This window comes from Lutzomyia longipalpis, chromosome 2, assembly GCF_024334085.1.
Source record: "Lutzomyia longipalpis isolate SR_M1_2022 chromosome 2, ASM2433408v1".
NCBI lineage: Eukaryota > Metazoa > Arthropoda > Insecta > Diptera > Psychodidae > Lutzomyia > Lutzomyia longipalpis.
The window spans coordinates 11,415,621-11,429,700 of NC_074708.1; the positions used below are offsets into that span (position 1 = coordinate 11,415,621).

At 35.6% G+C, this 14,080-nt stretch overlaps 1 protein-coding gene across 2 annotated transcripts in view; it reads left to right on the plus strand.

Moving 5' to 3' along the window:
- LOC129790647 (kinesin-like protein KIF21A) overlaps positions 1-14,080 on the plus strand; it is a 47,898-nt gene that overhangs the window by 27,243 nt on the left and 6,575 nt on the right. For both annotated transcript variants that reach the window (XM_055828252.1, XM_055828253.1), the window contains exons 3-13: positions 1,450-1,672; positions 2,606-2,937; positions 3,204-3,574; positions 3,761-4,471; positions 4,535-5,912; positions 6,317-6,407; positions 7,487-7,581; positions 7,789-7,932; positions 11,086-11,236; positions 12,583-13,323; positions 13,464-13,654. In XM_055828252.1, the coding sequence (XP_055684227.1) occupies positions 1,450-1,672; positions 2,606-2,937; positions 3,204-3,574; positions 3,761-4,471; positions 4,535-5,912; positions 6,317-6,407; positions 7,487-7,581; positions 7,789-7,932; positions 11,086-11,236; positions 12,583-13,323; positions 13,464-13,654 (4,428 nt within the window). The remainder of the gene's footprint in view (positions 1-1,449; positions 1,673-2,605; positions 2,938-3,203; positions 3,575-3,760; positions 4,472-4,534; positions 5,913-6,316; positions 6,408-7,486; positions 7,582-7,788; positions 7,933-11,085; positions 11,237-12,582; positions 13,324-13,463; positions 13,655-14,080) is intronic.

Genomic DNA, 14,080 nt, shown 5'->3' on the forward strand with positions numbered 1-14,080 from the left:
ACACGCAAGGATATCTGTATGGAAATATCGTTTATTTGGTGTTAATGGTATGAAGAATGAAATTTTGCAATTTTGTTTGGTCTCACCAACATCTGCAGAAGGATGAATGTTGTGCAACAGAAAGTAAATCTTCTCAAGTATGTGCTAAAAAACGAGCACTTAATTTGAGAATATACAACATAGTTTTTTTTTTAACTCTACCACCAAATTTGGTTAAAGTGTGAGCAAATTGATGCGAAGACAATTCTTTTATTTCACGTCACATATGTATATTTTTTGCTGCTGCCCTCTGTATCACCATACTTGTTGGTCGATGTGACAATGAGAAGCGGCAGAGTAGAGGACAAAAGTATTATGGAGAAGAAAAAAGATGTTGGAAGTTGAGTCACATGTCAATCTATTTGAGGTGATTTTATAGAACACAAAAAATAATATTTATAGAGCATAAAAGATGTTAAAAAGGAAGTGGAGACGCCTGGTTAAAATAGATAGAACCAAAAAAAACTTCTTCAAAGTGACCTTCATTGTTTTGACTAATGCGGGTTGTAGAACAAATTTCCTGAGAGGGAGAGAGAGATAATCTCAAAAGTATAAGAAATTAGTGTGTGACTAATTTACCAAATATTGCGTAATATTTAAAATATAATATACGTATGATTTTTTTCTCTATCTTGGCATGATCAATGTGATATTTGACGGTATTGGAAAACAAATTTGCATCTCTGTGAAAATTAGAAATCACGGCATGTGGTTAAATTTCGCGGAAAAAAGGTTCTGAAGAAAAGTTTGCTTGAAATGTTTTATAGAGATGTGAAGAAATTCCAAGAAGAAAGATTAAAAATGCAAAGTTGTTGACAAAGAATATTTCCTGTTTATTTTGTCATATTAAATACGCCTTCGATGCGAATTATTGCTTGAATGCAAATTGAAGATTTAAAGGAGTTTATCCGCTTCATAAGGAAATCTAAGCAATTAAAAGACTAATTGGGAATAGTCGGGACTCACATAATTCTATAAAGGATCAACAAAAAGAATAAGAAATCGCCTAAACAGATTTCTCATTAGTTAGGAAAAGTCTGCAAAAATTTACTCAAAAATGATATTAATGACGTCATTGTTTATATTTTTGACAAGAATTTGACGGTATTTCCTAACTGTGATTTTAGTTAAAAATAAGAAAATCTCTTGGCGATTTGTTATTCTTTTTTTTTTTTTTGATTCTCTACAAGATTATTCTTACAAATAATTATTCCTACAAATAATAGATATTCTCATACACAAATGAATAAACTCCTTTGGTGTACACAGAGAAAAATCTTTCTAATAATCCTAAGAATTATTTGAATGTCTCAAGTAAAATCCACAAACTTCTTCATTTTTTCCTCTTAACGTAATCTCTTTAATATATAGAGATTTGACCTTTCTTGTTTTCTTAAATCTCCTTTGCAGAATCCGCCCACAAATACCCCGAGAAATCATCGACATGTGTCGTGTTTGTACACAGGTGACACCGAATGAGCCTCAAGTGCTCCTTGGCACTGATAAAGCCTTCACATATGATTTTGTGTTCGACATGGATGCAACACAGGCTGAGATATACGACAAATGTGTGGAAAAGCTAATTGAAGGGGCACTCAGGGGCTACAATGCAACAGTTTTGGCTTATGGACAGGTTGGTTATGTTACTTCCCTCATCCCCTTTCTCTCTCTCCTCCTTATCTGTTACATACTGGTAGTGAAAGCTATAGGCTTATGTTTGGCAGCTTCCGTTTTCATTTTACTCCGTTTTAGAGCCTTTCATATGCCATCACATGTATAGTCTCTCCTTTGGCACGTCCATTCTGTCTCTTCCACATTACATCCTCCCATATCCTTGACTTTTCCTTATCAATGACAACCCTTCTGTGTGTGGCTTTACTGTAAGTTGTAAGTGAGGAGATGTTATGTTGTACACTTCATGTTTACCGCCTGTGTGTGTGTAGTAGCGTACTAGAGACAAGGGGTGTTTTTCTGGCGAATATTTTGGTGTTTTAAGCGAATAATCCGAATATTTCCCAAAGATCTGAATATTTGATTTAACATAAACATTTTTTCCTAAAAGCCGAACTCAAAGCCGAAAAAAATCCCCAAAAAAGTATTTAGGACTTTTGGTTTGAATTTAGTATTTTTTTTCTTTGGGTTCAGTTTACTACATTTCGGTTTGAGTTAGGTCCTTTTTTTAAGACTTCATTTAATCTTTTTTTCTTTATTTTTTGTTCCTGAATTTAAGCTGTTTTAAGACTGAAAACTAAATATTTTTCTATTTGAATTTAATTTTTTGTTGTTGAATTTACTTCTGTTTAGCTTGAATTTAGAACTCTTTGGCTTGAATTTACTACTTTTCGGTTTGTTTTGAATGCTTAAATTTATCATCTTTAGGCTTAGATTTATATTTAAATTTCCTTGGCGAATCATCTAAATATTAGCAAATAATTCGAATATTTTCAAAGATCCGAATAATTTTATCCAGATAAACTCCCCTTGAGTAGAGATATAATAAAGCTGAAAAGCATGAATGTATCATCACAGGATATTACACACAGACCTTGTATTGTCTTTTCCATAGACTGGCTCAGGGAAAACGTATACGATGGGTACGGGATTCGATAGAGAGATTATTGAGCTGCAAGAGGGTATAATACCGAGGGCTGTGAGACACCTATTTAGTGGTATTGAAGATGTTCAGGCACGTGGAGAAGATAGTGATGGTGTTGTGGTTGGACCCGTGCAATTTAGTGTTGCTGCACAATTTATGGAACTCTACAATGAGGAAATTATTGATCTCCTTGATCCCTACAATAAAGGGAAAGTTTATAAAATTCACGAAGATCCCGCTGGTGGGATATCCGTTGCTGGTGCAACAATAAAACCCATTGCAGGTCCACAGGATGCACTCAGGTTGGTTTGAAATTTTATTTTTTTTATTGATTTGATGAATTTTTAAATAAACAAGTCATTTTCTTTGCTTTTTTGAGTTGTTTTATTAAAATTTAAATCAAAGTTCAAAGACCCTTTGGAAAAAAAAAATCTTTTGAAGTGACATATCACGACAAAGACATGGAAAATGCTAAATCATGTTAGCTTCCGTGATAGAAAAATATTTTATTTAGTGTAGCTAATGATATGATGGAATGCCTTTCTTCCACCGAAAAAAAAATTGCCAGATGTCTGCAACAGGGTGCTCTGGCGAGAACAACTGCATCAACACAGATGAATGCACAGTCGTCGCGAAGTCACGCACTATTTACCATCCTCATACGCCGGCAGCGTGTTATGAGTGCCGAAGAGAGTGGGATGCCAGATGGGGATTTGGAGACGCTCACGTCGAAATTCCATTTTGTCGATTTAGCAGGATCGGAGCGCCTTAAGCGTACAGGAGCGACAGGTGAACGTGCCCGCGAGGGGATCTCCATCAATTGTGGCCTTCTGTCGTTGGGGAATGTCATCTCAGCACTGGGTGATAAGTCAAAGAAGGCATCACACATTCCCTATCGAGATTCCAAGCTCACACGATTGCTCCAAGACTCACTGGGAGGTAGGAAAAAATCCCAAAAAAAAAAAATCTCAAATTTCTTTCGAAGAAATTCTTTTCTTGCTTTCTTTCATTTTCCCAATTTAATGAGTTGGGAAAAACGAATAAAAACTTTTAAAAAAATCTTAAAAAGAATGCTCACACAGTGATTTAATGCGGTAAAAAAATGTTTTCTTGTACAATTAATAGGAAACAGTCAAACAGTGATGATAGCGTGCGTTTCCCCGAGCGATCGTGATTTCATGGAGACGCTCAATACGCTAAAATATGCAAATCGTGCGCGAAATATTAAGAATCGCGTACAAATCAATCAAGATCAGAGTTCGAGGACCATTTCACAATTGCGCAGAGAAATTGCAGCGCTACAGCTGGAATTGCTTGAGTACAAGCAGGGTAAGAGGAGTGTCGATGCCGACGGGAATCCCGCCATTTCGGATACATTCCATGAGAATGCAATGCTCCTGCAGGACAATAAGCGTCTACAGCAACGCTTGAAAGCCATGCAAGAATCCGTGAATGCGCTAACAGAGAGAAATGCTGAATTGTTGTCGGAGAAGGCAATAGCTGGATGGGGTCCAATTGGGGATTCGGATAAGTCAATGAGTGAAATGGTTGCGGGGTACTTGAAGGAGATTGAGAAGCTAAAGGCAAAACTCATTGAGTCAGATCAGATGTATCAACAGCTGAAGAAGGCAACAAATTCACCGAGGAATATAAATAAGAATCTCTTCTATGCTGATGATGATGCCGATGATGTGCTAACACTTGCCAAGAGGGAGATTGAGAAGGAGAGGGAACTTCTAATGTCTCGATCACTGCCCGGACTTGATGATGCCAATAATCAGAATGTGGATAATGAATCGGCTGACAGTGATTCTGATACAGAATCCGATGATAAGAGTAAGTAATTAAGTTTAATTGTAAATTTGGAATATTTTCTCATTTTCATTTCATTTCAATTAGCTGGTGAAATGCAGGCAGAACTCAATGATATTAGTTCAGACATTGAGCTAAAGACAAAGCTAATTGAGCAGCTGGAACTCTCACAATTGCGTATGCGTCGAATGCAGGAGCACTATGAGGAGAAATTGAATGTGTTGACGGTTAAAATTGCCGATACACAGCGTGAGAGGGATAAGGTGTTGTCCAATATGACATCAAATCATCCAGCTGGTGGACCACCATCGAGTGATAAAGTGAAGAAAGTGCGGGAGGAGTACGAGAAGAAGTTGAGTGACATGCAGCGCGAAATGCGGAAGCTTCAGTCAGCTCAGAAGGAGCACCGTAGGCAGCAGCGTGAACTGCAAATGCAGGAGGCACAGCTGAAGAGTCTCAAGAGTGAATTGGCCGAGTTGAAGAGTAATAAGATAAAGCTCATACGACGTATGAATGAGGAGACAAAGAGGCACAATGAGGAGGATAGTCGAAAGACACGGGAAATTGCGCAACTCCGGAAGGAGGCGCGGAAGCATCAGAACACCATAAAGAGCCTCCAAGCGCAGGGAGCGGCAAAGGATCAGGTGTTGAAGCGTAAAACGGAGCAGGTGTCTGCGTTGAGACGCATCCAGAGAGCACCGCTGAGTGCAAAGGCATCGGGCAGAGTTAATGGTCGGAAGCACTTGGATGAGTTCAATGTGAGGCAGGCACGTGTAAAGTGGGAAACACTGCAGAGGGTAATTTCTCGTGCAGCCCGCAGTCGTCAGGCTGTTGTGGAGCTCGAGCGGGAATTGGAGCGTCTTCTCAGTGATCGTGATATGTTGTGTCATGATCTGACTAATCTCAAGAGGCGACAGAAGATGCTACCGAGTCAGGAATTGGCATCCGAAGAGGATGACATTACGTCCAATTTGAACTATATTCAAGAGAACATTACTCAAGTGCAGCACGCTATAATAGAGCTCGAGGAGGGCAAGGAGTCCGCCACGGAGGCACACACGATGCAGAGTCTCCTTGAGAGTGTCCGTACGGTGGATGAGGCAAAATTCTACATGGAACGTCTCTGTGGGGCTGCAATTGCACAAACATGCGATGTGGCCATTACGGAGATGCGTCTCAAGGAGAGAGAAGCCTTACTGAATGAGGTGCAGCAGGATAGTACGATGCAGCAGCAACTTCTGCAGCATGTTCTGTCGCAGACACCAATTAATTTTGGGAGTGGGGATGGCTATGCGGGAAGTAGCTCAAATGCTGGTGGACGTCAATCACCGACAAATTCAATAAGTAGCACGAGCACTTTTGACATTCCGCCCAATGCTTCAATTCTCTCAGAGTTCTCTCGGGATGCTACCAATGGGCTCCTAAGTCCCTCAAGTAGTCGTAGTCCATCGCCAAGCCTTGAAACGTGAGTTTTTCAAAATTACTTAAGCGGGAAATCTCATTTTTTTGATCTAATATGTAATAATTCTAACAAAATTTCTTTTTCTTCTTCACTGTTTTTTTTTTACTAACTTTTAATTTAGATCCAAAATCCCATCATCATCAATCCAATGCCCCAAGAGGATTTTAATTGAAGTTGCAAGATATTCTAAAGAAAATAATTTGTACGAAATTGTTCGTTATTCTTAAAAAAAAAAACTTTCCAAGGGAGGAATTTTTTGTTGTTGTGAAGAGATGGGGAAAAATTAAAATTTGTTCTCTAAATCGCCAAATTGGTTATCTTAATTATCATTGTGTCTGGGGACAATCCAAAAGGGAAGTAATGTAATAAAAATTAATTCTCCTCATTTTGGGAATTATTTTCCACAGGGACAGCACAAGGAGCTCAATGAGAATGACAAAGATCAGAAGATTGAAGGCATTACCTCAGGAATTACTATTTGGAAGTTCCAATGAAAAGGTTTGTGTGATATTTATTATTATTTTCTGCGTCCGTTTGGATTTTCCTAAAAGTTTCCTCCACGTGAATTCGCGTCAGGGGGTTAACTGCTTGTGTTGAAAAATCTTTTTAATTTCTATTTAGAACATTAAAAACTAAAAAAAATTGCCGGGAGGCTTTGAAAAAAAAAATTTTTTTTAATAGAAAAAAAAAATTAATTGAATTTTTAAAGATTTTCTTTTCTTGTTTAACACTCGGAGGACTTTACTGGCACTTGCTACCAATTTGAACCTTAAAATCATCACAAAATAAAATCTATTGGACTTATCTCGATGAATTTAGCATCTATGTGTAGGGAATTTTTATTACTTTAAGATAGCCAGAAAGAAAATCTCGAGAAAAGTCTTTTCTTTGGAAGATAATTGAGGTCAAAGTCAGAATCCAACGTGGAGGATCAAATTGGTAGTAATTACCAGTCAAAATTTCATACATTTTTGCCATAGTTTTGAGGTTATGTTTCCCCATATTTCCCAAATAAAGTAATCTTGTTCACTTTTCCTCGGTGAAAATAATTAATGTGAACTAATTTTATTGCCGGAAGTGACTAAAAAGTTACTTAAAGGATCAAAGTTTGTGATGATTTAGTTGCAATAATAAATTAAGAAAAACTGAAGCTAAAAAAGTCGTTTAAATTGGCAATTTTGCATCGATTCTACGCAATTTTTTTTCAGTGACGATTTTCTCAATTAAATATTTAGTAATTATGTGCAGAAATGCTTGAAGAAGATCAATAATTAGTGAAACTTTCGATCCACGTTCATTAAACTGATTAATAATTAATTATTGAGCAAATTTTATCAGCTGGTACTTATTACCAATTTGATCCTCTGCGTAGTGCCAAATGTTGGGTCCTCTAAGTGTTAAAAAAAAGCGAAAAAAATGTTTTTCAATCATTTTTAATCATTTTATGGCACAAGACTATAGGTACAAAGTGTCCTATCAGTATACGACCCCCTGACACGGAGATAGAAAGCATGATGCTCCAATTAGGAAATTTTGAACTTTGTCTCAAACTTGGGTGGGATGTACTTATTTCACAGGACGATAGCATGACAAGATCTTATCATCTTCAGCAGGAAAGTGGGCGAAGTTTCATACCAATTTCCCGTGTACCAAGTGCTCCGGGATCACTAAAGTAAGCGAACAAGATTTCCCGTCTTATATGCCCCCAAAACTTCACCCCCAACCCCCAACATCGCCCCCTCAAGCTCGTGTTTAGCTCGCTCTTGTTGTTTAACTTGAGAAAACGGCAAGTTTGGTGTGCGAGGGGGGACGGGGGAGGTGGGATTTGAGTGTAAGGATGGAATAGTAATCAATTGAATTAATTTGTCTCCACCACCAGAGGCCTACAACCAAATCCAACACCGCAGTCACTGAGACCACCCATTTCGCCGCTCTTCCCACGGAAATCCTTTGATACGGGTGCAACACCCCTTTCTCCAAGGCTCACAAGACGTCCTATTCCCAATAAGGCGTCACCGGGATTGTAAGTACATTACACACACACACATCTACTTATATATCCTTATATAAATTACAATCAACTCCTTTAATTACACGGTAAATTCCGCATTGAGAAGCATTTACCTATCCTACGGGAAAGGGAAAAAAACATCCCTTGAATCGAACATAGGCGTGGATGTGGGAAGGTTTCATTACTTTTTTTTTAAATTTCATTTTACATTTATTCCATTAAGGGTATTTTTGAAGGGATTTTTTTTGCAAATCATCCTACATTGAGTCGTATTTTTTTTCATTAAAAATCATCAGAGAAAACACTAAACAGACTAGAAAAAAATTTCAAATACCTATATTTTTTTATTACAACATTCTATTTTCAGTGGTTTATTAAAATGATTTTTATTTAATAATATAATTATATTTATTCACAAATGAGCATTTGCGCAAAAAATACACACAAATATTTTACTAATTCTATTTATTGCAAAATATCTACCTATTTATAAATTAATGCCTTCACACCAGGATTGTTAAAAAAAAAATTACCCTTTAAATTAAAAAAATATATAAAGCATCTTTCATTAAAAAAAATGACAAGATATCCCAGACATAATGTTTATATTTCGTTTGAAAGGAGTTTATTCGTTTCTATGTAGGAAAACGCAGAAAACTTTTTATTGTCAAAAACTGTGGAAAGTGATTTTTATGTTTCACTGGGAGCGGTTGGGAATAATAGGCAAAAAGCACGAAAAAATGCAAAGATTGAACTCACTTTTGTATTTTTCGTTCTACTAAGGAATGATCTGATCAATTGTTTTGAAAACTCAATGAATTTTAAGAGCAATTTGCAAGTCTTTTTGCAAAGAATAATTTAAAGTTTTATTGCACTCTCGTTACATGGCCAAATATTGAAAAGAATTTAATATTTTTCTTGTTTAAAAACATATTTTTATCTTTAAAATATAACTTGAAAATCTCTAAATTCGGCCATTTTGTTTCCGAAGAGTTTTAAAATTATTGGACCATTTCTTAAAGGCATAAAGCATTAAAACACTTTGTCTAAAATTATGAAAATCATCGAGGGAGTTAAAAAAAAAACACTGTAGTGACGTTATTGTTCAAATTTTTAGACTTTTGAAGATTTTTAGATCTCATAGCCAAGACATATTTTATGTTAAAAATTATGGAATTTATTGACTTTTAAATTATATCTTTGTAGGACAAAAAATTGAACAGAAAATATTTTTTAGAGAATCAAAACTAATATAGTTTATTTTTTTTTGCAAAAAGAAGAAAATAAAACACTAATAAAGATAATTCTTTATTAAAAACCTTAAAATATGGCATACTAAAATATAAAACACACTTAGAATCCAATTTGAGCTCTCTAATATACAGTGTTCCCTTGTCAGAAATTTATGCAATTTTTAATTGTTTTTTTTCCAATGATTTTGCCAAGAACAAAATCATTGAGAATTCTCTGGAAATTAACAATGAACAGAATGTGTCTGGGATATCTTGTCATTCCTCTCTCACCCTCATTTTTTATTCCAAAACATTTTTATCTTTGAATATCTTTTAATTTATTATTTTCTTCTTTTTTTGTCTTTTTTATTCCATGGGATTCTTTTGATAAAAAATGCGTGTTTTTTTGGCAAACAATTAAAAAAATCTTTTAGGAAAGATGAAAATAATGAAAAAGTGTTAATTTATTTAGTTTGGATTGGTGTTTTAATTTGGCTTTCGCACATTCACTGCCAATAGAATGAAAGTTTTTTTTTTATTATTTCGTTCAGTTAGAAATGTGAATGGGTGAGAGAGAGAGAGAGATTTGAATTTTGATGGATGGGATTAAATAAAAAAAAAAGAAATAACTTCATTTGCCATTGATGGGAAAAAATAAAGCATTGAGGAAGAAAATAAATAGAAAAAAGAAATAATTTCTATTATTCCCGCACTAAAAATATTTATGTGGTTTTTATTTTGAAATGTTTGCCATTTTTTTGCTCGTTTGTTAAAAAAATCCAGATGAAAAGAATAAAAACGTATTTATAAAAAAAGAGGATTAAGTATTATCTTTGATTTTCTTTATTCTCTCTGTTTGATTTTTTTATTTTCGTTTATCTGATAGTTTCCCAGTGTTTTAATAATTAATAAATGAAAATCCTGTGTTCATACTTAATATAATTTATATTTTTAATAATTAAACTGCCATCAAAATTTGTTTTAAATTTAATGCTCTATGATTTATCTATTTTATTTTTTTTTGCTAATGAGAGCATAAAATAAAAGGAAGAGAATGACAAAAGCCAACAGAAGAATTTCCACAGAGATGGTCGTCTTTTGAAAGAAAAAAAAAACATTTTAAAAAAAAGTTGGGCAATAAAGTAAAAGTGAAAAAGAGCGCAAAAGGATGAAAAGGATGAAAAAATCCATTCTAACTTTATTCTCTTTTCCGTAATCTGTCCATATTTAACCTTTTGTTGTGCGAAACATCATCAAAAACGCAAAATGCACCACTATAAAAATATAAATCTTTTGAAATGGGGGTATATACACAAAAAATATATATTTGGCTTTAAAAAAAAACAACTGTGTGTGGAAGAACATTGGGTGGTTTGAAAAAAAACAACAATTGCATTGCATTCTTTTCATCGTGAATCCTGTGGTGTGATGGTGGGATATATAAATCATTTTTGCTCTTCCTGCGCTATGCCATTGTTCGTTGTTGTCTTGCTATATTTATCTGCCAGTTCGTGTTTTTTTTTGACTTCACATTAAAAATTTAAAAAAAAGTCACACGCTCCTTTCTTAATATGCCGCCTTATCACTAAACAACAATAAAATATTACATTAATGCACTCATTCCTTTTATATTAAAAAAAATTAAATTAAAAAATTTGATCCTTTTTCTTTATCTAACAAAAGTTTGATGTTGAAATGTTAAAAAGACAAAAAGAGCAGCGAGCTGCTCTTCCGCAAAGGAACAAAGAAGAAATAATTGTTTTTTGCAAGAAAAAAAAGGAGGAAAGTTTCAGTGTGATAAGTAGAGCAAGATAAGGGAAGTAAAAAAAAGAAAATAAGTGATGCTATAATACGTGTGTTTGCAAAAACTAACAAAACATTGTACATACTAATTAATAATGTTAATGGACTAACCCATTGGCTTGACTACCAGAGAAGAAAACGATGCAGTGGCATCGCAATCACCTCCTGTCTATCGGCGAATGAGCTCCCGGGAGGAGACGAGTGGAGATGTCTTTTCGCGACTTGGTGCCGGAATGCAGGATCCACCACCCGGTGGGAGGATACGTGAATTCGATGGCAAGGTAATTATGCTTCCTCACCACTATATTGATATTTCCTCAAACTCTGTTAGGGAATTATTATTTGCTATTTTACACTCACAGGCAAGATTTATGGGGACACAATGTTCTTATTGAGACTTCTGAAATGAATTTCTTTTGAATTCAAAACTCTTAAAATTAATAAAATGATTGTATGGAAAAACATAGTTTATGCTCAAATATGTTACAATTACAATAGAAAGTATTAAAAATTAAATAAACGAGCTATAAAAAAGTACAAAAAGCCTGAAATTCAAATTCAGGAAGTGAGAAAACACAGAATTCGATTAAATATTCCAAATAAATTAAAATATTCGTTAGACAAAGACGTCAAAATTCAATTTTTTTCGAAACTGATTTTTACCAGTATTAGTATAAAAATATTTCTTTTATTAAGACTCCTAAAAGTTGATTAGAAAGAAAAAATTAACATAGTGTGGATTTTCAGTAATATTGCTTAAGAAGTACAGCAGATTTGGCAATTTGTTCAATTCGGATATTTGACATTTATTTTCTAACGTTTGACAGTAATTTTAACGTTCAAAGTATTCTGACGTTTGAGATTTCATCTCCAACGTGTTTATTTAAAACGTTTGAAATTTTTTATACGCTTGACAGTTTTTTTTCCGAAAGTTTGACGGTTTTTATATTACGTTAGACATTTATCCTTTTTTGGCAGTTATTTCCTAACGTTTGAAAGTCACTTTTATGAAATTTTATCAATTTACTATTAAGCATTACCATGCCAAAAAATTTCTTTTGATTTCTAAAGAAAAAATCTGTACGGCCTGAATTTTCGAAGTTTAGATGCTTCGAAGTGTGAACAAAGAACCGAAAAAGATTTTTTTAAATGCTTTATTCGAATTAAATTCGAATCTTCAGAGCTTCGAATAATTTTTGAGCTTTTTGAAATATTCAAAGCTTTGATTATTCGATTCAGATTTGAATTTTTAAGCTTTAAATAATTTTTAGAATATTCTAAGATTCGGAATTTTTAAGATATTCTCTTTAAGATATTAATCTGAGTGAAATCAGAGCATTTCAATAGCGAAGCAGTTCTTTTTCGATCCTTTGATTTTACTTGAATTATACGAAAGTTTGAAAGTTAAATTTTGCGGAGCCTTACTTTAGACACCTAGACACCCTCCTTAGTTTCCCCTCTGATTTTTACCCATGTACCCATTTAACATGCAGTGAGTGTGCTATGTATAATGTTAGGAATCTCGCAGGATTGCTATATGTAGGAATATGGATCTTTTGGTGGTTTTCCTGACGGGAGATGATTAATTAACTTATTCTCGCGTGTTGTTGTGTCGCCTTTTGTGCAGGCAAGAGCCAATGTTCCATTGCATTGCACACATGTGGTCGAAGGACATACGAATTCCGTGCTGTCTGTGAGAGTTATCGATACGACGCTATTCACAGCGGCTGCGGATAGGACGGTGAAAGTGTGGGATTTGACCACAGGAACATCGTCGCATTGCCTGTCAGCCCATCCGGGTCCTGTGATTGCCGTGGAATACGATAGCAAGAAACATCTTCTCTTCTCTGCCTCCGCCGGGTTCATTCGGGCATGGGATCTGCGAATGAGCACCGCGAGGCCCGTAAAGACCCTTTGCTCCTCTGGGTCAACACTCTCGGGTTTGGCCGTACTGAATCCCCTTCAATCAGGCGAAAGTTCCATCACCGCCCTGTGTATGGGGGCATCGGGGTCACTGTACACAGCGGCTTCGGATAAAGTACGTATTTGGGATATACGACAATTTTCATGCACTGGGAAACTTTCGGGGGGACATCAGGCGGCTGTGATGTGTGTTACGGCATGGAGTGGACCGAATAGTACGGACTTTGTGGCGACAGGTTCAAAAGATCACTATGTCAAGGTGTTTGAGGTACCATCGTCATCTGGGCTTGTATTGCCACTCCTTCATCTCGAACCACCGCACTACGATGGCGTCCAAGCGCTCACAGTTGCCAATGATGGGGTGGGTGTGGATGCAGAACTTTTCTCCGGGAGTCGCGATACGGGCATTAAGCGATGGGACTTGAGGACTGGAGAGCTAAAGCAGGTGAGGGATTTTGCAAATTATTTTTTTTTTCCAGAGAATAATTTGTCCTGAAATGAAATGAAGAAAAAAGGAGACCAAAAAGCTAATGAATTTATCAATTTTACTCTTCTTTTTTTTTGCTTTTACCTTCCACAACGAAGTCACTGAATAATGCACACAAGGGCTGGGTATCAGGCATGGCAATATGTGGCGATGTCCTCCTATCCGGCTGTCGTGGTGGCATCGTGAGGTTGTGGAGTGTTCGGACGTGTGATTCACTGGCGGAAATGAAGACAGATTCACCCATTAATGATATCATTGTGGCCGATCAGCGCATTTATACAGCATCCAAGTAAGTCCAAAACCATCCACCACAAAATACTTTTCCATTATGTTTCGTTTTTTTTTTTGTACGTTCTTCTGCCCTTTTCCCCCTGCACAAGTACAGTGTGTGACCACGACACAAATTTAATACTTTAATGGTGAAAGAAGTGAAAAAATTAGGGGGGGGGGCGGAGGTGTTTAATTTATATTTATGAGATGGTAGGGGAGAGCGGGGTTAAAAAAGTCACTTAAGGGTTTAGAAAAAGCTCAAAATATCATATTTCCCAAATGGATAAAGCGAAATGTTTAGCTCATTTCTTTAGGAAATTTACTGCCCTATAACTCTTTCTCAGATCATTTTGTTCTATCTAGCTAGGAAATATGATATTTTAGGCTTTTTCTAAACCCTTAAGTGACTTTATTAGCCCCGCCCTCCCCTACATTTTTTATTTAA